This window comes from Protomyctophum bolini (genome assembly GCF_963924005.1).
Source record: "Protomyctophum bolini genome assembly, chromosome: 16".
NCBI classification, from domain to species: domain Eukaryota; kingdom Metazoa; phylum Chordata; class Actinopteri; order Myctophiformes; family Myctophidae; genus Protomyctophum; species Protomyctophum bolini.
The window spans coordinates 35,739,944-35,765,780 of NC_137877.1; the positions used below are offsets into that span (position 1 = coordinate 35,739,944).

Sequence of the window (25,837 nt, forward strand, 5' to 3'; positions counted from 1 at the left end):
ATAAAATATAATATAATAAAATAAAACAGCTGTAGCAATCCACAGGACATACGTATGCATTACAGAATTTTGTACTGTGTGTGTGCACGCGTGTGCGTGCAGTATACATGATTGATTTACTTTGTCCTTCTGTAATGTATAGCTAGCTATATTGTACTGTATAATGTGCTACGTAATGAGAGTTCAATGGCAGGTTGACTGAGCTTCTCTGTTTCTAAATGTGGAAACATTCCACGGTAGGAAAGAGGGACATTGGCACAGAAGAGAAGGAACTCCCTCTCCTCCCCACATTAACTGCCTACGTGTGTCACATGACATTACCAATATGGACACCACATTTCCAGCTGGTGCAAATTCACAACATGCCCACAAACCTTTGGATGTTATTTTGTGGGATCTATTTTTCTCACGGCATGAAAGCAAAACAGACATTCTGACTTGGTTTCACATTTCCAAACCTAATGGAAACAGCAAGGTGAATTAAATGTTCCTCATTTGTTCAGAAATAATGATTCTCTGTATAAAAGACTCTGTATTCATAGATTATAGGCCTACCTAATTTCAGGTTATATTGATGTCAGTTTTATCATTTAGAATAGATCACTATAGTGGCTATTCTAGATCAATAGATCTAATCTATCATTAATAACTATGTTACTCATCATGGAAACATGGACAAGTGCAGGACATGAATCATACTGTAGTGTGACTTCAGTCTCCATTTCAACTTTAATAACTTAGTACAGGATGACCAGCTCTCTTTTATACTATATAAATAAACAAACATGCCATAGGCCCTATTGATGTTATACAGTCTTGGACAACTGGATACAGTTTTAAATTATGTATTTTTCAATTCATGGCCCTTCTTTACCACTATATAGACCGAGTAGACCAAATCATTTGTCTGAACTCTAGGCTATTTAATATCTTATTGTCATGATTTTCCTCATTTCCTCATTATTTTGTTATTGTCCCAATTTTTATTTCCAGGTAGTTTTAGCATGCCAAAGAATGTCTTCTTATCGCTCTATGTCATAACCAAACATCCTCTCACTTGAACTAAAACACACAGTATAGTTTTACAGCTCTGTGTTCAATTTCCTGCCTGGTCAGTTTGTCTTGGTGGTTCCCCCACTGTGGACCCTGCAGCTCTGAGGTCAGTAGTAACGCCTGTGAGCTCACTGCACAATGGCCGCCAGCATTAATTCATCTATTTATCGCGCATTGCCAAGGTTTTTCCCCTTTCAACCTTTATTTTTAAGAGCCAAATATCCGTAACCGGGTGTTACGATGACATAATGCTGTGTGTGGTGTGACGTCTTGACCGGTTGTTGTTCTCGGTGCAGAAAAACGACATTCATTGCGCCGATTTGGAGATACAGGCCATTGAAAGCAGCACATAGAGTGCAAGTGGATGCGCGTGAATCTTCAAAATGGCCGTGGCCACTGTCCCACTTACACTGTGATTCTAACGCGAGCAGCAGCTAACGATTCGATCAAAACATGGATTAAAGAATATAAATCCTAGAAAACGTAGGCTATGGTTCTGGCGGGCTGCCATACAAAAGTAATTCTACGCTTACTACGTTTCTAGCGGGCTCTGTGTTACTGAAAAGGCAGTGATACACAATCACAATCCATTAACTCTTGACACTGGAGAACTTCTCTTAGGCTACTTTGGGGCTTCAAGGCCATGGTGGTGTTCCTGAGCATGGGGAGAGGAGAGCCGCCAGTAATGTTACATGAAACCGTGCAAGACATCATTCTGAAATGGAGTCACTTACATAATAGCATGCAGCAGAGTTATGTAATGGACACGGAACCAGCAGCAACGCTACTGATTCAACCAGCAGACCATATGGAACACACCTGGGTCTAACTCAGAACATCAGGACCTGTCCTCACTATCTTGTCTCTCCTAAATCAGAAGGCCTACAAATGTTCTTACACAACACAACAATCAATAAAATATGCAAATGAAGGACATTTGGCTAAATAGAACAAGATGATAAACATCCTGGATCGTCAGCCCCCGGAGTTTCCACAATGGTTTCCAAAACATTTTCATATATTATATTTTGAGGCGGAAACCATTTGAAAAGATTTCACCCCCATAAGAGAGGATTTGTTGCTTTTGTCATTTGTTATTTTCGAGTTGCCGACAAAATATGGCTGTCTAAAATGTTCCTCATTTTGCTGGGGACCCCTGGAACTCCCCCAAACTACCTCCCCCTGGTCAGCCGGCCAGGGAAATTCCTCCCTGTCTGGTGAAAAGAAGCAGCTTGGACTCCTCATGCATAGAAGGAAGCATGAGGTCAGTCCACTGCCCCCCCAGGTTGGCAGAGGAAGTGTAGCGCCCAGGATTACATTAGATAATTGACACTGGGTGAAAAAAATGGGTTGCAATATTGTGGGATAAAAACTATATATATATATATATATATATTTTTTTTTTTTAAAGAACCAGTGATCTAAAGAACCAACCAGTGAGATGCAAAACTAAGCAGAACACTGAAGTGTCACAATTACAATGATCCTGCTTTAACAGCTTGCAAAGCCCATGGCGTCATGGTGCAAGTGGATAATGACACAGCAATGAAGAACAACACCATCTGTATCCAGGCAGATTCCTGGAGAGAAATCACGTACCTCAGGGGTGGATTAGAAACATCTGAATGTAACACAATTATATCCTTTAAAACATGATGACCATTTGTAAAGGAAATGGTGGAGAAGTGGCCAAAGGCAAGAAGTGTTCATTTGTATTCACTGAAGTTCCGATTTAGTCATTTTCTTTTCACTAAATGAATCAAATACCACGTCCACAACCAATAGTAAGGGAAACGTAGTGTACAAATCAAACTCATGGGTTTATAGCAGTTGTTCTCAAAGTGGGGCTTGAGGACCCCCAGTGGTCCTTGAAGTATCTCCAGGGGGTCGATAGCAAAATTAGTAATTTGTAATAACAGCATCAAATATGATGAAATTGAGATGTAACTTGCCTGTTCTACCCTTAAAGTCACAGTTAATTTGATGGACGGTTCTCAAGATATGCTAGTAAGAACAGACGACAGACAGACAGACAGACAGACAGACAGACAGACAGACAGACAGACAGACAGACAGACAGACAGACAGACAGACAGACAGACAGACAGAGTAGTATCCAACGGTCACTTTGTATACTATATGAAACATGTCATACTGGTCTATATAAAGGTTTCCTCTGCTGCCTCAAATATCCACAGAATTCTTAAGATGGAAATATAATACAACAGTGTATGGAATAACGGTATGTTAGTGATGACTCACTGAGAACCACAACTCAATGACTTGGTTTAACCCTGTGATGGACGACCATTTCATTATAGAGCAACTGAATACCATATATAATATGTCAAATTGCGCTCATAGTATTTTCATAAGAATGGATGTGCACAACATGTACTGAATAAAGCATTTCTGATACTGAATATTGAAGATCTAAACATCTTTAAAGTCAGTTTCTTTTCAATCCAACAGTAACATTTTAGATATCTGGTACATGAGTAATAAGTTAACACTTTCTACAAACTGCCGATCGGACGAGCAAACTCTGAAATAGGTCTCTATTAGCATGTGGAGTGTCTGAGTCACAGCCAGTGGGACACTTAATTAGAATAAATCAAAATGCTCCTTTTAGCCAGTCAGTAAACAGCAAACTGTCACACTAGCTGCAAATGTACACCCTATCATCATCATCATAATTCATAAACCAGTAAGTCTCCTGAGGGCGAGAAGCGATCTCGCCCTAAAGGGCGAGATCGCGTGCACACATCATCACACACATCCATCTGGGTGACAGCAGACTGCAGGGCAAGCGCTGGTATATAACCTACAGTATAACAAATTCATGAATTGCTTAAATTAAAAATTTAAATATGGCTGCACCAAAAGGAGCCAATAATCAATTTAAAGATTACGCAATTAAAAGCCAGCAGGCTTATCTCCAATATGGTCCTCTGACTCTGGAAGCTTATACTGTATGTACCCTAATTTGCATTAAAATCTATTTTAACCAGCTCTATAAGACCTTGAGGGGAGGGGGTGGTCTTGCCGTCTTTTGGAAAAGAGTAATGTAACATATATACAAGTCTTGTCAGTTTGAACTCTGTTAAATTATTTTCAGCAGCAATGGTTCTTCGCAGTAGGATGCCATTTGTTTTTGGCTTTGTTGCAGTTTGATACGATTTTCATGAAACACAGACTTTCTCAATATCCAAAATATGGAAAGAGCAGCCATTCAAAGCACCCAAACACTCCTTGCTGCTACTCTTTGACTTGTTGGTGACGGTCAATTGTGGGCAATTGTTTGCTCACTCAATTACCTTGGCAAATGACGAAAAAGTCTCAATGGTGAACTTAAGACCTCACCTCGACATCAGGACACGGGGCAGATCTGCTGGTGGGGATAATGACCCATTCACCATCTTGGCAGTCAGGGATGCCGCTCACTGACAACAGTCTCCTAGGGGACAGCTCAAGTTTTAACAGTGAATTAGGAAATCTTCTGGACCGAGAATGAGACGACACGGAACCCAGAGCTTTTTATCTGAGAACTCTTTACAGAGGTCACATGACACAGAAAAACAGCTGCAAAAGAAAAGTGTATCTAATGCTCCACTCCCATGAGAATGAGGTTGCAACATGCACTGTGTTGGCAGGGTGAGGTGCTGATGTGTGTCTGGAAGTGATGTATATCCAAAAGTGTTAATCTGAAGCAAACACATGCTGTCTTTTTGTTCCACTTCACAGTTTAGAAAATTACTAAAACAGTTTGTTGTTAAATCTTTGGTCAGGGAAATGGAGGCTGCTAAATGGGTAGCCGATGACCTTTACAGACTATTAGGATATGACCTGAAATAAGATTCTGAAAACATTCACTGATAGTCGCTGGAAATATATTTAGATATTTAGTCTAATTGCGAACGCAGTGAGCACTTACTATGAGACCTAGCAGATCATGTCTGTCTGTCTGTGTGTCTGTCCCGCTATCCAAATATGGAGTGTGTTGCATCAGCAATCACTCAGCTCCATATATGGGCACAAAAGGGGCACCATATAAGGAGTCCCCAAAGCAGCTATACGTCCAAAACCCAAATATGTACGAGCTGCGTTCGCTTCCCGCGTTTGCGCGTCTTACTCGTTAATAGAATACACTTTGATCTGTGTTCATATTGTGCTTATTTGCTAGCTGTTTGCTGTTATGATCACATGAAGTACACAGACTTCAACGATCCACACTGACACAAATCCTCCCAACAAGACCCAAACGCTCCCTCTTAGAATCCTTTACAAATGTACACTTTTAACTCTCAACTCAGAAACACTTACCGGTAATTATATGCAGCATGTGGCCATTGTAAACGTCACATTTTACTGCAGCCCGTCTGCTGCAATGCTGTAAATTTCACATTTACAGCCATGAGAGGAGAAGACACCCACAGTACCGTACATTATCTATTTGGGTGGGTAGGCTTACATCAGCGTCTATTTTAATCCTCAAAACGGTGAGGATTTCACTGTGTAGCTGCATAACTATCCATCAATTATAAAGTGTAATGACAGAATTACGCACTGGCCCTCAATGCTGAGACATTTCAACGCCCAGGTGATTCAAACTGGATCATAATTTTACGGTTTACCTACATACGACAATACTAGAAGACAATACAGAAGGCAAAGCTCTGTGTCTACCGAGCATTGGCGAGAAACCTCCGTTCCTACTCTCACCTATGGTCATGACCCAAAGAATAAGCTTGCGAACACTAGCGGCCGAAATGAGTTTTCCTCGACGCGTGGCTGGCATCTCCCTTAGAGATAGGGTGAGAAGTTCAGTCACGCGAGAGAGACTCGGAGTAGAGTCGCTGCTTCTTCGCTTGGAAAGGAGCCAGCTTAGGTGGTTCGGGCATCTGGTTAGGATGCCTCTCGGGCGTCTCCCTAGGGAGGTCCTTGATGCACGTCCCACTGGAAGGAGATCCCGGGGCAAACCATGAAGGCGCAGTTGGAGGAATCACATCGACACACTGGCCATGGAACGCCTCAGGATCCCCCAGGAGGAAGTTACTAATGTTGCTCTGGAGAGGGAAGTCTGGAGCTCTCGGGTGGAGCTGTTGCCCCCGCGACCCGACTACAGATAAGCGGTTGAAGATGGATGGACGACAATACTACTGAAGACTTCTCTCTACCCTACCACTCCCCCCACCTTTCAGCAGTTCCACCCTCTCTTTTCCCAGACTCCCTCCCCCATCTTTCTCTCTCTCATCAGCCTCTTCTCATACTCTCTCCCACATCCTCTTGGAGTGTCCTCCTCCCGTTTCATGTGGATGACTCACCGTCCCACATGGAAACACTTTGACCCCGAGACCAGAAAGAGGGCTTTACTGCTCTTAATGAAAATATCTACAAATATCCTCTCTTTCTCATGATCTCTCTTGCACGCACGTGCGCGCACACACACACACACACACACACCCCTACCTTCTCTTTCTGGCATTGACCATTGCATTTTGGGTGATAACTTTATAAACTCCTATGATGCTTTTTAACATAATGTGCAGTAAGTCAGGTAGTCTATTTCCAAGTGAAGGACTGACCCCTACTGGCCATACTGACCAATAGCATTTTCTTATCACAGTTTCACCTCACACATTTCCCCCCCTTCAGTCAACCATTGTGTTTTTGAGGTTCTCTCATTTATTTAAATTATATAAAACACTCACATTTTATTTAAAGTGACTCCCTTTTGAATGGCGAGTAACCTCTATACTGTAGCTTTGCAGTTTATTAGCATGGCATGGCCGTACATCACAGATATTTGTTTATTTTAGCTGTGGCTGATTTGTCTGGTTTCTAGACTATAGGTCTAGGCATTAAGCCTTAACCACCAGAGCCATTATAGCAGCATTATATTTTTAAAAACCTCTACAAAACAATTGTATGAACTTTGTTCAGAAGAGCAGAGGTAGGCTACAACACTACAGTTGTCATAGCAGTGAATGTAAAGCACATTTAATTTAATTACCTTTAGTGGTGAAGAATGTTAATAGGCGCTGGCATAAGTGGGGTTACATCACTTGGTTGAGGTGCTGGGTAGGAAAAGATCAAGAAGAAAAATAATAAACCAATGTCATTAAATTACATTGTAGCAGATTAGTGTGCAGGTTTATTACCGTTCTTCATGAAACCACCAGGGACCTTGCAGTCTGTGATGCAAGGCAGAACTCACCTCTGACCCTTGGAAAAAGTGACCTCATCAAAAAGGCCCTGTGTTTAGGTGTGCGTGTGGCGAAAAGGTGACTACAAAGATCACTGAACAAAATCAACACTCCTGTTACAGTAATAGCCTCCTTGTACTGTAGTTAGGCCTAGTTATTTTAGTAAATAGGGAGGCTACTTGTGTTGTCGTTTCCCTTCCTCCCAATATAACATGACTTCCAGAAAAAACTCACAATGGTCTATTCCTGAAGTCTGCCAGCCTCTGACCTCTGTCTTCAACATCAAAGCTTCTCCAGCTGGTTCTCAACATTCCTCTGACATTCTCAATATATCTCCCACCGCTGGTAGACCTTTGCTGGCTTCACACTCGTATCATATTACTCAATATTACAGGTCTGATAAGAAGTCTTAAGTGGCCCTATAAAGAATGATTTAGTATTTGCCAACCCTGTGACACTTCTGAGGAATTACTCTTTCCTTCATTGTCTCCACCAGGCCGAAGGCATGGCAGAGACTATAATTTCACCCCTGACCGTGTGTCCCCGACTGTCCGTTTATGTACAGAGAATTTCCGGCAACTTTGGCCCAATCAACGTGAATGGAGGCCAGAACCTCTGCCACAAAGTTTTCACATCGGCCTGTTATAGCGCCACCAGGAGGCTGATGTTTTCAAAACACTTTTTTTTAACTTTTATATTTAACTTAAAAATGTGAAAATAACATTTCACTTAAATTATCCAAAGAGCAAACAACAAAGGAAAATACACATAAACTGAACTTTATTTTATTGAACCACTTTAAGCCCACACTATGCAGTAGATAGCCATTGAGTTTAGCTCATAGTGGAGTCAGTGGTGCAAGTGCATCCAAATCAGTGTTGATTTCGTTGACTAAAACGAAGACGAAAAATGTTCGTCGACCTCTGACGAAAACTGACGAAAACTAAATGGAAACTAAATGAAAAAGAGCTATGATGACTAAAACTAAATATACTGATAATTTCGTCAACAAATAAAAACTAGACTACAATGTTAGGAAGGGACTAGTGGACAAGAGATCCAGTATAAGTCATTTTACACTTTACACTATAACATTCCAGGTGACTAAAATGTGACTGAAACTAAATGAAAACTATTGAAGAGACTATGACTAAAACTAAAATCTGCTGCCAAAAACAACACTGATCCAAATGCATGTTGTCCATCTGTCTGCAACAACATGTACAAATGTAGTGCTTTCTCCCCTCCCAGGTATGAGAACATTGTGGGTGCCTCTAAGTTTAGCAGTAAATCACTAAAAGGGGTCAGATTGAGTTACCTTCTCTCGCTCACAGCCATGTGGACCATCAGCAGTATTCATGCCAGGACATGTGCTGGTGTGTAACACGTGTTTGTATACACAGAATGCACACAATGACATAGTACTGCTATATATGTTACAACCAGATAAACCAGAGGGTAGGGATAGGGCTATGCATTTAAGTCCATCTGCAACTGAAATGAAAGTCAGGTCAGTCAGGGGCGTCACAACCTGTTCTTAATAGAAAAATATTATGGGGTCCACAAAGGCGTGGCTTCCATGTGAATCTCTGACATCATATTGTTGAATCAGTCTTGCCCAGATATGATCCAAACAGCAACAGACGGGTGGATGTGAGATTATAAATTCACAAATAAAATAAATTAAAGTTGTCATTAATAGATTGTAAAAGAAAATAAGAAAAAAAACCCTAGTGAAACAAAATCTCTCTCTCTCTCTCTTAAAATTTGGGGGACATATGGATATATATGCAAAACGTTTGGTGCAACAAACGACTTCCTTGCAGCATCTTAAACATGTGGCGGGATGTCCTTGTTTGCATGATCTAAACAAATGAAATGTCATCTGCTTCCTTCTTTATAGCAGCATCAAGTCAAAACTGTGGATCAAATAAATCCTACAGTTGTGTTTCTCATTCTTTTGAACAGGAGAATAGTTGGCAGGCATATTGGACTGAGCACATGGTAGCCAGACAATGGGCCTTAAACTGATTTTACATTTTCACGGCTTGCCTACTGTGCGTTTCCATTACATAATGCATATCTTCAATGTCGGGCAGAAACCTCGTATGCCCATCGCCATGATTCATCTTAAATTCTTTCAGAAATGAATGTCAACCGAATGTGAAACCTAGTATAACTACAGTATGTACAACTCTTTAAATAAAGAAACGTTAATCAATGAAAAGCAATCATCAACAAGAACTTGTCTAATAATGATCCATTGGAAGTTGGAACACAGGTTCCTTTTACTAATTGCACAATATAGTGTTACCAACGGTAACACTATACCCTACAGTATTTGCTGTATGTTAACATCCATTTTAACAGCCCTATACTGACTAAATAGCAGTGGAGAGTGGTGGAAAAGTACTAATTTTTTTTACTAAAGTAAAAGTATCAATACTGCAATGTAGGAAAAAAAAGTCTAGAATTTCAAATTTGCGTGACTAAAAGTATTGGTATCAAAATATACTAAAGTACCAAAAGTATGCAGTATTCAGAATGTCCCATTTCTCAAGTTTAAAAATGCACATTACCTTCGGGGGCACGGTGGCACAGTTGGTAGTGCTGTCGCCTCACAGCTAGAAGGTCCTGGGTTTGATTCCCGCTCGGGACGCTGTGGGTGCTGGCGGTGTGTTTACTCCTCCGCGTCATCAGTGCCCATACCCGAAGGCGGGGTTGGCGAAAGGGCCTTTCTGTGTGGAGTTTGCATGTTCTCCCCGTGTCCCCTAGGGTAGGTACCCTCACAAAAACATGCAGTAATCCTGGTCACTAAACTGCCTCCCCCTGGCCAGCCGGGGCGCCTGATGGAGGGGAAAGGAACTGGTTGGAATAACGTGTTCCTTCCACGCGCTACGTCCAACCAGGGAAACTCCCCCCTGTCAGGTGTAAAGGAGCAACTTGGACACTCAGGCATGAAGGAAGCATCAGTTCAAGTCCGTTGCTCTCCCCTTGTCCCCCATATATGGGGACTAGGTTGGTGGAGGGTGTGTCTCTACACACCCCAGGATCACATTAGATGATTGACACAGGGGTGAAAAATGGGTTACAAAATCGTGGGATAAAAAAAATATATATATATCTTTTTTTTAAGAAAAGCACATTACAGATCTTCTGAAAATAGCATCTGATCTACAAGCTCGCAATGTGCCGCTGAGCTTGTAGATTGGCTATTTTCAAAAGGCCGAAACGTAGGTCTGACGTTAATGTATGTTTTGTAATAACCAGTAAGCTGCCCTGAGGACGAGGTTGCGTGTCTATATATATGAGCTTGTTTTCAAGAGTACAAGTACAAGAGTACGCAGGATTCAGAATAAATTCAGACCTTCCTAACATCTTGAAGCGATCTGCAGCGGATTCTAAAAGATGAAAATAAAGTACTTCTGAAGAAGAAGAGACGAATTCTGAATTACAAACATCAAAATATTTATTCATCAGTCGAAACATAAAACTTCAAACGCCTAACATCTAAAGATGGGAGAAGTTAACATCTAAAGATGGGAGAAGTTAACATCTAAAGATGGGAGAAGTTACTAGAGAGTTTGAGGCCAACAAGTGAACCAACTCTCATGCAGCGGCACTGCATGCACTGTATGGGACTCTGATGTATCGTATTCATCACTTCCACCTGGCGATGCGTGCAAAGACGTCTGTCACCTGAACAGATTACAATTGTCTTTTTTGTTTTAGTTCTATATGGCTCTATATTCTATATGGAGACCACGATGTACTGACCACCACATAAGACAGAAATGAGAATTCAATATCCTATGACATCCGTGTCTAGTCTGAGCTTGGATCCAAGTACTGGACATACAATCAATCAGCTAGGAAAAAAATAAAACAAACAAATAAAAAGGGAGAATAAGAAGGTACGGTCAAACTGAAGCAGGTCTATCATTCTGTAAATATAAATAGGCGAGTCAAGTTGACAAAAGCATGCCCCAAAATACATATTTGCGCATGTACTTGTATGAGCGTGTTCTGCATGCGTATCTTATCCAAGAGGGGAATCCTGGTGACAGTGATGAGGGTCTCCTCCTGGCTGAAGAGGATGGAGGAGGTGGGGTTCAATCAATTCTCCAGGAAAGCCACGTAGTCAGTGAGTCTGGCCAACTGCTGCTCATTTGGAACCAGCGAGACCGGGGGCGGATCTGTTGAAAGAGAACGTTTGTTGGAGATGAAGAAACAGGGAGAGGTTACAGGAAAAGCTTGAGAGAGGTGTCCTTCGTCTTTGTCTCTTAAAGGACAACTCTCTCTCTCTCCCTCTACCCCCCCCCCCCCCGACACGGTCGAGGCAGATGGCCGCCCACCCTAGAGTCGGGTTCTGCCTGACGTTTCTTCCTAAAGGGGAGTTTTTCGTTACCATTGTCGCAATATTGCTTGCTCTGGGTGGATCTTTGTTGGTTGTAAAGTGTCTTGAGACAACTTGTTGTGATTTGACACTATAATAAAATTTAATTGAATTGAATTGAACTTTAGTTTTTTTCAACCAAGGTTCATGTTTTAGGTTGTTATTAGAGAAAGTAAAAGATGAGTGTTAAATGTTTTTTCATTTGCTGCTTTCTTTCGTTTTAGTGATTTTAGCTATTTTTACAGGGGGGGGCGGGCATTCGAATATGGGGCTAAATATGGTATTTTATTTTACTAAATGTAAAAGAAAAGGAAAGGAATGTGAAGGGGGTGACAAACTGACATGCTGAGCCATACAACACAGTATGACAGCCCCCTATAGTACCCCCTTCACATTCAGTAGATCCTGTGATATTTTGTGGCCAGATGTAATTTCCTTGAGTCTAGTAGGACTATAGTAAATAATAAAGAAAGAAATAGCTATAAACCTAAAAAGAATACATATTTATTTTTAACAAAACATTGATAATCACTGCCTTCAACTCTCCAATATCGAATGTTGGGCATTGGACCCAAAAATATGGCACCAGTCAGCTATTGGGCAACTTAGAATGTCGGTTCAGTGAACTTTGACCGGCTGTCAACAAAGAAGCACATGTTTGACCCCACTCGTCAAGCTCTCCTCCTACAGTTTTCTTTCAGTGAGCTGGACCACCCCAACTTCAGTTAAGCAAAAGACACACCTACAAATCGATTTCCATGCGCGTCACCACCAGCACTACCTACACATCTTAAGACTAGATGCATTTATACGTTTTAGACACTTAGTGTGACCGTACCCAAATTGGAACAGAATTGTTTTTGCACTCTCCATGGTTTTGAGAGGTCTTAATTTCTGACTTAACCAATCATCTTGTTTGCAATATTAACGCTTCTAAAGAACAAGAGAGATCAGACTTGACAGTGTGAGGTTGTAATGGAACATTATACCTCTCGGTTTTGGGGGAAATGGAAGGCGGGGCTTTTCAGATTAAAATCTGCCATCTGCTTGGCACTCCTATCACCTTTATTCTGAAGAACCCTGGCACCATCATTAGTTTTAAGGCACATGCATGTCTTTTTGATGATATGTTTTGGGGCGTTTTTTTAAGCCTTTATTGACAGGGTACAGTAATTGGACAGGAAAGGGGGAGAGATATGGGAAGTGACAAACGCCGTCTGGCTGGCTTGGCAGCCTACAGTAGGTGCCCAGACGGTTGAGCTAACCGTCCGGGCCGGCACATGCATGTCTGCACTCTGCACAGTAAAATCCTTTAACTATGAAGAGTGTAGAAATGGAACCAAATGGGAATGTAAAATTAACACTGGGGATTAGATAGTGATGGATGGGACATCCTGCCAGTGGAGCTCGACCAAAGAAGAGAAAAGCAAAGATGTGTGAAAAGACTGATGGAGTTTGAGTCTGCCCTCCACGCTTGGACCGCACACGTGTGCTACAGGTGTGTGTGTGTGTGTGTGTGTGTGTGTGTGTGTGTTGAGATGGGAAAGAGCGACAGTGCCACCTACCTGGTTTTTGGGGCATTACCATCCTAGTTGCAGGGTCTGCCTGCCAACCCTGACTCACCACACCTAGAGGGAGGTAGGGAGGGAGGGGGAGAAGGAGAGAGAGAGAGAGAGAGAGAGAGAGAGAGAGAGAGAGAATGAGAGACACAAGAATATCAGTTATTAAATTAGGGAGATGGAGTCATTGGCTAAAAATACTGATAAACCTCGTCCCCCTGATCAGAAAAATATAATTTAAGTTTGTATAAAGACAAAAAAAAGAGTCACACACACCAACTAGCTCCAGTTTGAAGCACCATCTTTACAGTAGTGGGAGTGGTACTTTGAGCAAATAGCTCTTTCTAAGATGATATAAACCATGAAAATCTAAAATAGTAGCCTGATTTTACACTGTAAGATTTCCTGCGTAAATTCAACTCTGACAGGGGGGCTACACTGGGGACAGAACGTAACCATACCGCGGGCGGAACGGAAGCAGCTAGGTGGCTCCATCGACAATGTGTCTGTCCCGCGGGGAGTTCCGTATTTACGTTTTTTCCCCCTCTGAAGGCGATGTGAAGAGTTGCGTAACCCCCACGTACACGCGGAAAAATAGAGCACTTGGGCGGAGCTTACGCACCACCTGCGCACCGCACCCGCGCTCGGTGTAGCCGGGTTCCATTGATTATAGTGGCAGCGTACCGTTGCGGACTCAATTCCACGCCCAGTGTAGCCCGGCCCCCAGAGTATACAAATGTACATTCTTAAACTTAAATGAACAAAGAGGACTTTTCTGTGTATGATGGATAAAAGTTAAAAGAGTCACCTTTGACAGCTTCCTCCACAGAGTAACCTACGAAGGCTGCAAAGTCATCTGCTGCTATGGAGGTGTAAGCCTGGGCCACCAGAGCGTACGCACGCTGACGTGTACTTTCTGTGATGCCAAAATGATACAATATAGTTAAGCAAAGGTTAGACATGAAGCAATCAACACAATCAAGCTACCCTGGATTTTCAGAAGTAATTTAAAACAAATACAGCTAGTGTCCTCAAGAGTTCCATATTCCATGGGGCTCACAATGTCCCAGGCTGTATGGCCTTTTATGGCCTTTCAGGCTTTCATGAATGCATACTTTCTGTGGAAGCAATGAGAACCTGCTGACTGCAATTTATAAAAGGGTCATTTTAAAACGGTGTTTGACAGACAACATCATATTGGCTGGGTACTGGAGACCATGTGCCATGTGCTGTTTACGTCCTGTGGGAACGATGAGTTACAAGAGTTAGATCTTAGATGGTGAGCGCAGCAATACATGGTGGGTAAAAATAGAGTGTAAAGGTTTTAAGTAAGTAAGGTATTAAGACAGTATGACTGACTGAATGTGTCACATCATGGCACATTTTAAGATGTGCTGATTTAGCCATTTATGAAAATTGGTGATCAACACCACAAAATAATACAAATCCACCTATAATGATGTGACCAAAATAGGGATGTCATTCGCCAGGTTCTAGTGGTTACATTTATTTTGGTTTGTCATAGCTAGATGGATGAGAATTAACACTGGGTGCATACATCAGATTGTCATTCTAAATGTATTTCTGTACCACTGGGCTGAAAGTGAAAAACCTCCTATTAAGTAGAATGAATGCATGAAGAACATCATGCCAGCATTATACACTTGGGTGCTATGTGAAGCTAGCTCTACATGTTCTTCTGTAGGGATATGTTGATAGCAAGTATGGTAAGCATGGTATGTCTGTGATCTGTGTGCGTACTGTAGAGGTTAACGTTGCATTCCTACAGTATGACTCAGTTAAGATGGGAATGTACGTCTGCTCCACTCTTCACACTCACAGTACATTGTTTATGAAAGCACGTAAATAAAGCACATGGCACATATGAGACAGAAATACATGTTGAACGTGTGTTAAGTTTTAACATCGTATTCAAATTGCATGTCTGTTATGCCTCTGCCACTGACTGACCACTAGGAGACTATTATGTCTAGATAAGCAAGTCAGTACATGACCTTACTTACAGCTATTGTATATCATTGTAGTCTAACAGCTGACCGCATTATAACTGATACACTGACAATAAAACATACTTAATACATATGCTACGGGAATAAGCTATGAGTTGTACTCCATTAGTCATTAAACATTGAGCTGTCACTGTGCCACGTGCCAATGCACATTCCTTGTATGAAGGTCCAACTTGGCTATGATTTCATGTATTTGGTGAACTATCATACACCGTACTAAAACATTCACATCTAAAACAACATGGGATAAAAGGTTATGTGGGATGGATTCATTATATTCCATTCCTTTTTACGGTTGCCAGTTCTCTTCCATGTGCACCTGGTTCTGATGAACAGGATGCCCTCAACCACCCCATGCACTCGCATGAGAGGTGTTCTGGGGGTAAGAAAGACTACCGTATGTAGGCTGTCCAATCCAAGGCCCACCAAAGAGCAAGTCAAAATCTCAAGGCACCCCTGTATCTGTGCAAAATAACCTCCATGACGTGTTGTCACTTACTTACTCTATAAAAGTTTGTTTTTATCTACTAATGCCAAATAAAAAGTGTATATACAGTATATTGATATCAGTACCATGTTATTAATATCTTGTATTGTATGTAGTTGGATAAGGGCATTATACAAGAGACAATTGCTCTGCCCGTGATACACAACGCTGTAAGTAAGTGCCAGACAGTTCCATGAGTGCTGGGATTAATAATAGTCAATAATAATAATTAATACAGAAGTGCTTGACCATATCAGCCAACATGAAATAGACAGTGGACACATGCCATTAGTGGCCACGTAATCTTCGAACCGCCGAATGCAGCAGAGCGGGGATATGTGATCATAACGGCGAGCTGATACAACAGCTCTGTGTCGCTGGGACTTGTTTGTTGCTGCTCGGACAGCTATCATGTAAATACCTGAGAGGGTTATGGCCTGTCCTGCTTTACAGCCTAGCAACGGTTTGTGTGTGTACCAACAGCGACCCCCTCCTCCCCCCCAGCATTAGCAGCAGTAACAATAACAACAGGGATGAGAAAGGACAGCTGTGAGCGGGAAAAATGCAAGGGGATTTGTTAGGAGGATTTTTCCCCCAGTTCTGCTGTCCAAAAGGCGCTTCCTGTTAACCCTGTACTCGTTTTTGCTTCTGTCTTAATGCTGAAATTGGTGGAAACCAAGGGAATGAAATATGTTCACTTGGCAGACTATGTGGAGACCTCATTTCCTCAGATTTTCTTTCTTTTTTTTTTTAAGTCCAACGTATGCTGGAGCTGCAGACGTGGTCTTTGGAGTCGGACACAAAAAATATGAATCATATAAACAGAAGGACTGCCTCTCCGCCTTTAACAAATGTGCTTTCATAGTTATTTTTTATGAGGTGGAGCACATCTCTACAGAATGAATACTTATTTTACGCAATCAAACTTCTTTTATGTAATCACACCAATAATGTACAGGAATTCTATTTATTTTTTAATACACAATATTGCGCTATTGGCGTGATTTCACAGGTCTAACAGCTGCACTCACTGTACATTAAAAAGGAACAGGGACTTTTATGAAGTCATTATTCCAAAACTAAGCCAAGCAGGTCACCTCAGGGTTTTTTTTTGCTGGTGTATATTTTTACCACAGCCTCTTGACCGATAGGGTGCTATCAAGATATGAGTCATGTGGCGCCTGGCCATGTGGCCGGCCCACCCGCTCCAATCTCTGCCCCACAAAATTCTGCTGCCGAGGAAGGCCAGTCCATGGTGGGGGTGGGGTAACCCCACCTGCCCTGCACAGACTGGTCTATTCCAGGGCTATCATTTCTCAGCCTCTCGCCATTTAAAAATAGACGCCGCTCTTCACCAGCAAAGGCAAAGCACAGAGCATTTGGCAAGGACTTTAGATTCATTAACCCATTCTGACCGGGGACCCATTTTGGTGTTGGCATCATGTTATGCTTTAGCTATTGAAAAACAGCAGATCTACAAGCTCATAGCGCGCCACCGAGTGGCGCGCTACGAGCTTGTAGGTCTGCTATTTTTGAAAAATCGAAGAACGACTGACATTTTTTTTTATCTGATCTCAGGTCAGAATGGGTTAATCAGACCAGTGTATGTCCAGTGGAAACCTCGTATGAATCTGATCTCAGGTCAGAATGGGTTAAGTGAGGCCAAGTAAGTGAAACACTGAGGTGTCTGCAAAAATATAGTACATCGTCAGGTAAAGACTTAAGTTCAGCATAGTTGTGGTTTTGACCATGTTTTGGGTTTAAATAGATTACTTCACATTGCTTGGATGAGTTGAGGCCTGATAATAAAAACGTGAATCAAATTCAGACACCTTGTTTATTTTCAGCCTCCATTGAAGACAGAGCTTGTTGATTTTTATAGTCAATGATTCAAGTGCACACGATAACTTCCAAGCATTAATTAAATTATAATAAATCATTTGTACAAACGAGAAGTCAACAAATAAATCACTAATCCCTTAAAGCTGTGTGTGTGAGGGGAAAAGCAGTGTCTTACATCTTAGAAGACAGTCAATCTGCGTCAATCTATAATTCCATTACATTAATACTACCAGACTAAATCTGGCATACAAGTACAAAAGTATAAAAAAAAAAGGTTAAGAAAGAGTGAGTACAAATGTGAAGTCAATTATTGCACTCGATGGTTAAAGCCCATTATAACTCTGTTACTTTCAATAACAAATTGCAACTCATGTCCCTGCCATAATAATAGCGGTTTAAGAACCTACAAAAGTACATTCATCATTTCAAAAAGTCTCAATTTCCAAGTTTATCACTCCTCTTCTTCACCCTCTGCATCCTCAAACTCATCATCATCAACAAGTCCAAAGTCCATTTTTGCAAGAACCCTTTCCACATGCTCCGTTGACAGCGTGAAGTGGTCCATCTTCTCAAAACCTGGTTCTGGTCTCTCTTCACCCAGCGAGCCCTTGGCAGCATCCTTGGTCTGTGAGATTAGGCCCTTGGATGCCAGCAGGAACTCTGCAGCGCTACTCTGCTCCAACGCCCTCACCGCTGTGTCGGTCAGCTCTGAGCTGGATTGCAGACGCTCACCATAGCGTTGAGCCAGAGCCCGCAGGGCCGCCACCTTGTCGTCCTGCTCCTTTCCAACTTGTTCTAGCAGCAGGCCTTTGCGCTCTTCCAGCACCGCGTAGAGCAGGTCGAAACGTTCTCCGAGCTGTTGCTTGGCGCGCTGGGCGTTCTCTTGCACCACCCGGCAGGCATCTTCCATCTGGTTGAGCAGGGCCTGGAGACGGCCGTTGCTGGCCACCAGGGCATCAATAGCATTACTTAGTTCACCCTTCTGGGCCTGGTAAATACTAGCTAGAGGTGACACCTCGCAGTCCTTGTGCTGGCCAAACACCTTACACATGGAACATGTTGGCATCTGGCAGGTCACGCAGTAGATATTGATTCTTTCCTCCTCGTGTTCTGCGCACATGGGCTCAAGGGATTCCTTGGGTTTCAGGGTGGGTTCTGTGCTTCCTCCGCTGTCCACACTACCCTCCTGCTGCTGCTTGTAGAGATCAATGATGTTCTCAACCAGGAGGTTGCGTTGCAGGCCGTGGACACCATGTCGATCCAGCACGACCTCAAAACGACAGGTAGGGCAACGGAACACGCCACCAGAGAAGCGGTAGGGGTTGCGCGAGTCGTAGAGGTCGCTGGCACAACTGCGGCAAAGATTGTGCTGGCAGGGCAAGATGACCACGGGTTTGGTGAACATCTCCAGACAGATGGGACAGCTCAGCTGCTTCTCCAAGCTCTCCATTGGGCTGGGAGGACGAACCACCGACCCTCCTGTCCTCTGGACGTCCATTATCTTAAAGCTAAAACAAAGGAAGCTCCTCTAAACTAAGAAACTAAAATGTTCTTTTTGTGTTCGTGTCCACAAGTTGGTAAAATGTTCAAAAGCAGAGACCTTCTCCTTCAGTGTCTGACTAACAACTGTTAGGTGGTGATATCTGTTCTGGCTAGCAGCTAGCGACCCCCCTGTCCTTTATAGCAGCCCTTCACAGACACTGATACCCGATATCTTTCTACCATCCAGGTCATATATTCCTCCCTGCTTGTTTGCCAGGGATCTTTTCGGGGAAACTGGCCCCCACCCCACCGGCTGCTGCATGTGTCACATGTCACAGTGTGAGCCATGTTCCCCTCTCGCAGTGACAGAAATCGGACAGAAGTCTCCTGGGGGAAGGTAAACACGAGGAACCCCATGTGCCTGTCCCATGAGTTTGCAGGGGTAAACAACATGTCCCTGTTGACACCCTTGTGATGCAGTTGTTGTGTCTACATGATTACAACGTTACATCATGCCACAGTGCACTACAGGGAAACTTGAAGCCAAACTAGACGCATCGCATCCCATGTACTGTAAGATAGGGACTCGTTTGTCGAAAACTGATATTGTGAGCTGAATGGAAACATTTTCCTGGCATCATAGTATTTTTGTCGTAATTGGGAAATGCATTACTAAGGGGTGGAACGTGGAAGGTCTTTATTTTTTTCTCGTTCCATTATTCATTATAAATTATCATTCATTTGTATACTGTATGTGCAGGGCGTTGCTGACAAAGAGCACTTGTGCTCAGCTACTATTACCCTGAGTAAATATAATTAAAGAAAGAACCGATCATACCAGTGCACGCAATGGGAGAAGACGCCGATCAGACCACCCATATATTCACTCGTATACCAAAATTAGTTTTAAAATGCAATTCTTTTCGATCAATTAATTAATTACAATGTCTCAAATTAATTAGATTCATTTTATCGAGTCCCAGCCCTAGTGTTTATTATAGCAATTCAACTATCACTCCATATTTAAAACTTTAGATTGATTGAAAATCATAGCCAGTAAAAATGATAACTTTAGGTCATTTCATTCCTAATCTTTCCTCCATAACAAGCACTGGCGCTCTCTTTTGTATTGTTGTACTGTTGTTTGAGTGTTGAGTGTTGAATATTTAATTGGCTTGCCACTACAATGGAAAGTGTTTTTAACCTATTGTACTGCTGTAAAATATCAATAAAATATTCAAGTAAAAAATAGTCAATCGATCAAAACTCTCAGTGGTCAGACTGTGCATAACAGCTCAATGTCAGGAACCACGACAAAGGGACAAGCTATTCTTAAACTCTCTTACAAAGCAAACATGTGATACATGAGGTGTGATATACAGGGTAAATATAAATCTATATATCCAATTGATTCAATGGTCTTAAGGAACTATTTCTGAGCAAAAGAAAAAGAGAATCCCCCCCACTGTACAGCTGATGTGATGACTGAGCGGAGATAGTTTTTCGTACACCGCACTGCTGTACTTTAGTGCCTTACAAAACAAAGTCAAACTGGCTGCCTTTAATTGCCCAACGTGTTTGTTTGCCCCAGCTGGGACACAACTTGAATGATGTCATGTGTTCAAGTGGAGCCCCCTGCTGAGTGTACAAAGATAACAGCAGTGCAAAGGAAATATAAGGCATGTTTTCTTAATAGAATTAATTTAAAATTGGGAGAGAAACCTGATAGTTGTGAATTATGTTATCATGGAATATGCTTGTAATAAATAAAAAATATAAATACTTTTGACTTGAGTAGATTAACAAATGACATGACATAACAAAAATGTTACTAAAAGGTCTAAACTGCATTGAGACAACCCACACATTGCTAACTGAGAGGTATATTGGACTAGCTGTGATGAAATGATAAAACTTGCCTGAATTTAAAAGGACAATACATTGACGCAAAATCAACAGGACATCAAAATGGACAGTCAGTTGAAAATAAAAAAAATCACACCCATGTTCATCGTACATCATCATGGCGTAAAATAGACCCTATGTATATGCTCAGACATATTTGTCCCTTCATTGTCAATGGGAATTTAATGTTTGTGTAGGACAAAGTTTGTGCATACACACCAAAAGCTGGACATCTATCTAATAATACAACAGAATATCTATCTAATAATTTAGCGATCGCTCGCCCGCTGTCTATTTCGCTCGGTCGCTGTCTGTCTGTCCACTTCCCTAGCATAGAGCAAGACAGCTGCTTGCTTCCAGCACCTCCTCACAACGCCACAGCCCTGAACGCACCCAGCGTGACTGCGTGACACACTGAACATCACCATCACAAGTATTCATAGGTTATGATCCAAAAGATATAAAAGTGCACAGGATTGTAAGTTTGTAACTGTTGCCAAGGGAATTCCCCGTCCGGGTGGACTTAAACAATGTTGTTGTTAGATCATCTGTAAACAATTCCCCCCCTATCAGTAATGTTGATCTATTGCATTGCATTACCCACACTGAACATCATTTGCTGTTCATATATTCAGAACGGGTAAGGATCAACAGAGCAAAGGCAATATAGCGAATTGCTAAACTTTCCTATTTGGTTCTGGTGCTGTTCTCTTATGTTATTGTTACTCCGAGATGGCAGCACTGTGCCTTAGCGCCATCTGGCGGTGATGTCAAGATTTCAAGCTGACATGCTGAGCCATACAACACATTATGACAGCCCCCTATAGTACCCCCTTCACATTCAGTAGATCCTGTGATATTTTGTGGCCAGGTGTAATTTCTGGCCTACTTAGAACGATGCAAGTTGGAAATGCAATAATGCATGCCCCACCCAGATATTATGCGTTGGAGCCTCTACAGCGGTGCCCGTTGGGCACTGGCCTACTTGGAACGGTGCAAGTTGGAAATCCATCCCCACCCAGATATTATGTCTGTGTCCCTTTTATGCCCATATATGGACTTCTTTGTCAGGCATGCCCAAATATGGAGTCTATACAGAACAGACCAGCTCCATCCATATGGACACTGGGCAGGGGCACTGTCCAGACCCGGGCAGAGGCCTTTAGGGGACAGTTCTGGACAACCGTGGGTCCCACCGACTTGACACCGGGCACTGCACTCCCTGTGGGGGTGCGGAACGCGTGTGTCGAATTTCTCGAGTTACGTGGATTACAGACGTACGTACAGACGTACACACAGAGACTTGGTGCATTTATAGTTAAGAGTTAAGTATACCGTAATCTAAAAAACACTTGATTTATTCAGTACCTCGCAGGGCCTCCATGACCGGCTGGATGTTTTCAGACCACTGGAAAGCTGCAATCGACGTGTAGATGCCAGGGAAGTCTCGCTGCCAAATGCGTTGTCCAACAGCCCAAACGGCTGCTAACTCTGGGTTTGCCTGCATGTAACAAGAGCCACGAAAAGTCACGGTAATGCTTGTCATGAGGCAGCAACTCAACAAATTGTTTGTACAGTATGTGATCCTGCTGATCTATCCTGTATGTTTTCTTCAATTGAAATTGTGAATAATGTATGTAATGCCATTTTATTTTTGTATTTGATGCAAATATGGGGAAAAGTATTGAAGTCAAGGTATAGTAAATGTATCGAAAATGTCTGAAGGATACAATACAGTGGGTACTGCACCATATAATTAATTGATTGTTGTTATTCTGAAACATTCAGTTTATTGATCAAGTTCCCTTGCCCTTTTATTGTTGAATCAGAAGTAGTGCACTTTTGTGATGGCCTTGAGCAATATTTCAGCAGAGCAGCTATGAGCAGATAAACCTGCTTACCGATTTTATTGCTTGAGGAATCCTCTTCCAGAGATACCTGGCATTATTCCTGTTGGAGCAGCAACAACAAAATGAGCATGTGTGTTAAGAAACGTATGATACAACATAATTAACTGCAGTTATTTAATCCAAGTCAAAGGTGATAAATTAAATATGCCAGTGAGAGCATCTTTCATATTCAGTTAAGTGGCAAAAACCCATTAATGACACATACATTTAATGTAAAATACAAATCTACAAGCTTTAGGCACAGTATAGCACAGTCACATCTTTACATTTCTGGTGTGATTTTATTCGAGACTAGAGCCTGCAATGAAAGTAACCCATTCTGGGCGGGAACCCATATTGGTATCTTACCCCCTCAGGCCGGGAACCCATATTTGGGTTCTGTACAGTATGTACAGTATTCAAAAATGTAATTTTTTTGATGCTGCTATATAAATATTTGAAGTTTTTCAGAAACCTTAGGTCAGGATTTAGAGGCATTTTTAGAATCGGCCTTAGGCCTAGTGAGTACCGGTAATCAAATGGTTCTGTAAATAATTTGAACATTATTAGTGTGTGTAAGTGTAATTGTAAGTGGGTCACAGAAAATCAAAGATGGGCCCGGACGGCTGGCGTAGATGGAGGGGTGGGTGTCACCCCTCCATCTCTCCTTTCCCCATTTTCAGACCATAAAGGCAGAAAACCTTAAAATATCTTTAAAAAATCAAGTCAAAGATGTCTCAACTCTGAAGGTGCCACCACTAAAACTGAACAATCTGAAAATGAAGGGTCAACTTACATGTCATTTTGAACTAAATACAGAGAAAGCAACTGAGCGTAGACTTGAGGTGTTGCGATGCCTCCTGGTGCCTGTTAGAAATAAGAGCACTGGTTATACTGTAGGTAGCCACAATTTGCAACACTCAATTATTGGGTGGTGCTAGCCACTCCTATACGCAGCTATGTGTGTCCGTATGTACAGTATGTCCCTGTGTCCATCAGAGTACGGAAATAACGTTTGTTGACCACCAAGTGTCACTGTTGTGCAGCCTAAGGGCCGATTCATACTCCTATTTTAGAGCCGAATAAAACTCGGTTCGGCTCTGTAGAGCCTACAATTTGACGTCATTTGAGGTTCGGGGGGGCGGGTACCGTCCTAAAGTCGGCTCTTCGGTGCTACTGAAAATTTCTGACGAGCCGAAATCATTTCGGCACTACAGCGCCGAAACAGGAGTATGAATCGGCCCTAACACACACAGGCCAGGGAGGAGGGCTTGTACAGTACAGTATTACAGCACGAGTTTAGTACAGCACCACTCAGTTCAGATGGGTCTCATTTTTATAATGGGTTCAATCTAGAGTTGCAACATCCTCCATTGACAGCCCATTCATCCAAATAGAAAAGTCTGATCTGCTTGTATTAAACGGTGTTAAACTCACCAATATTGCAGCTGTAATGCCAGAATACTCTTTCAATCTGCAAAGCTGAGCTACTTTCTGTTAAGAAATTCCATGCAGGTGATCATTTTTTCTAAGTGTTGGAGTTTGGAAGCACTCGTTTTCATTAATTCATCATGCAAATTTGAAACAGGTGGTACGCAGGGCCATTCAGTGACTTCCGAAAAGCGCTTCCAAACTCCAACACTTAGAAAAATAATCACCTGCACGGCATGTAAGTAGCACATAACATGTATAGTTGTGAAACAAATGCTTTTTATGAAACAAACGCTTTGCAGATTGAAAGAGGATAATTCAAGCTTGCCTTACAGCTGCAATGCTGGTGAGTTTAACATAGTTTAAAACTAGCAGATCAGACTTTTCTATTTGGATGAATGGGCCTGTCGATGGAGGGGGTTGCAAGTTCTAGATTCAACCATTATAAAAATGTGTGTTGCAAATTGCGGCTAGGTTATAGGCTGAAGCTCTAACATAACCCAACTGAAAAATATAACAGACTTACAGTACAATTAAAAAGCCACTTTCACCAATTGGCTTTGCCAGTAAGACACCAATTATGATGATGATATAATATGTTATATCATATTGATATCAATATGATCATATATAATATGATGATAATGATATTAGCCAAGGAGTTCCTGATATAATGATTCTGGTGTCTGAGGAGATGAATAGTCGAGTATATCATAGTATGGTTGTGTGTAACGTGTTTTTTAGTTCATTGTTTCCGTGCTTATTCTACTGTTAATAAAGTTTCCAATCAATCAAGCCCCTAAATGTTGATATGTATATCACTTGGCTGACATAAACAACCTGTGTGGACTTGACTGTCACAAGCATGTATCGCGCTCCATTACTAATAACTATAAAGCATGGCAACATCAGCTCGTTAATTGGCATTAACAGCAGCTAAAACGATCCTTTATTACGAAGATAGCGTAGCTTTAGCATTAATAGCTTTAGCATTGGATACCATCAAGCTAACACTGGCTAAAGCAACCGTCAATGAGTCAATATATAGTTTATAAACCACCTGACGAAAAGACAACACATCACCTTATTATTTATTTTGTAATAATATTAAAGTATCTGACCTCAAGTTCTTGTGCTTCACACTGTTCAAGTAGTTTATCATAATTCTCCTCCATAATCACAGCAGCCGGCATGTTGATGCACCAGCGTCAACCATTGGCCACACTAGCAGTAGCAGTGTCTTTTTGGCAAATTTTAGACTTCTAGTGGACGGTCTCTTCAAAATAAGAGTATCCTCTAGAGTAAACTGAAACCATTGAAAAACTATTCATTTGCACATTGAAACTATAGATAATGTAAATAATATAGATAATGTAAATAAAATAAAATAGACGTAGGCCTATACACAGGGGAGGATTATCCAACGGGCCTGTTGGGCCCGGGCCCCTGAGCTTGAGCGTCCGCGTGACCGTGAAGAGGCTCAAGCTCAGGGGCCCCCAAGGGGTAACAGTGAATAACAGTGACACACACGGTCCTTGTCACTGTTATTAACAAGGG

General features: G+C 42.0%; 2 protein-coding genes across 2 annotated transcripts; both read right to left on the reverse strand.

The window, feature by feature from the left end:
- Positions 1 to 10,734: 10,734 nt before the first annotated feature.
- Positions 10,735 to 25,474, reverse strand: cops8 (COP9 signalosome subunit 8). Its single transcript, XM_080786536.1, has 7 exons — positions 25,402 to 25,474; positions 23,646 to 23,716; positions 22,862 to 22,910; positions 22,329 to 22,461; positions 14,023 to 14,130; positions 13,221 to 13,283; positions 10,735 to 11,455 (listed from the first exon to the last, which is right to left on the reverse strand). Exons 1-7 carry the CDS (start codon positions 25,471 to 25,473, stop codon positions 11,376 to 11,378), a joined length of 576 nt encoding a protein of 191 aa, XP_080642662.1. The 5' UTR covers position 25,474; the 3' UTR covers positions 10,735 to 11,375.
- Positions 17,555 to 19,230, reverse strand: trim63b (tripartite motif containing 63b). Its single transcript, XM_080786535.1, has one exon. It carries the CDS (start codon positions 19,069 to 19,071, stop codon positions 18,025 to 18,027), a length of 1,047 nt encoding a protein of 348 aa, XP_080642661.1. The 5' UTR covers positions 19,072 to 19,230; the 3' UTR covers positions 17,555 to 18,024.
- Positions 25,475 to 25,837: the final 363 nt, after the last annotated feature.

Bases quoted from the DNA above. Each gene is read 5' to 3' on its own strand.
- trim63b (XM_080786535.1), bottom strand. From the start codon at position 19,071: ATGGACGTCCAGAGGACAGGAGGGTCGGTGGTTCGTCCTCCCAGCCCA.
- cops8 (XM_080786536.1), bottom strand. From the start codon at position 25,473: ATGCCGGCTGCTGTGATTATGGAGGAGAATTATGATAAACTACTTGAA. The intron at 14,131-22,328 runs GTACTGAATAAA...TTGGCATCACAG, and splicing joins GGTCATGGAGGCCCTGCGAG to AAAGTACACGTCAGCGTGCG. The intron at 11,456-13,220 runs GTAGGTGGCACT...CTCTTTCAACAG, and splicing joins GGTAATGCCCCAAAAACCAG to ATCCGCCCCCGGTCTCGCTG.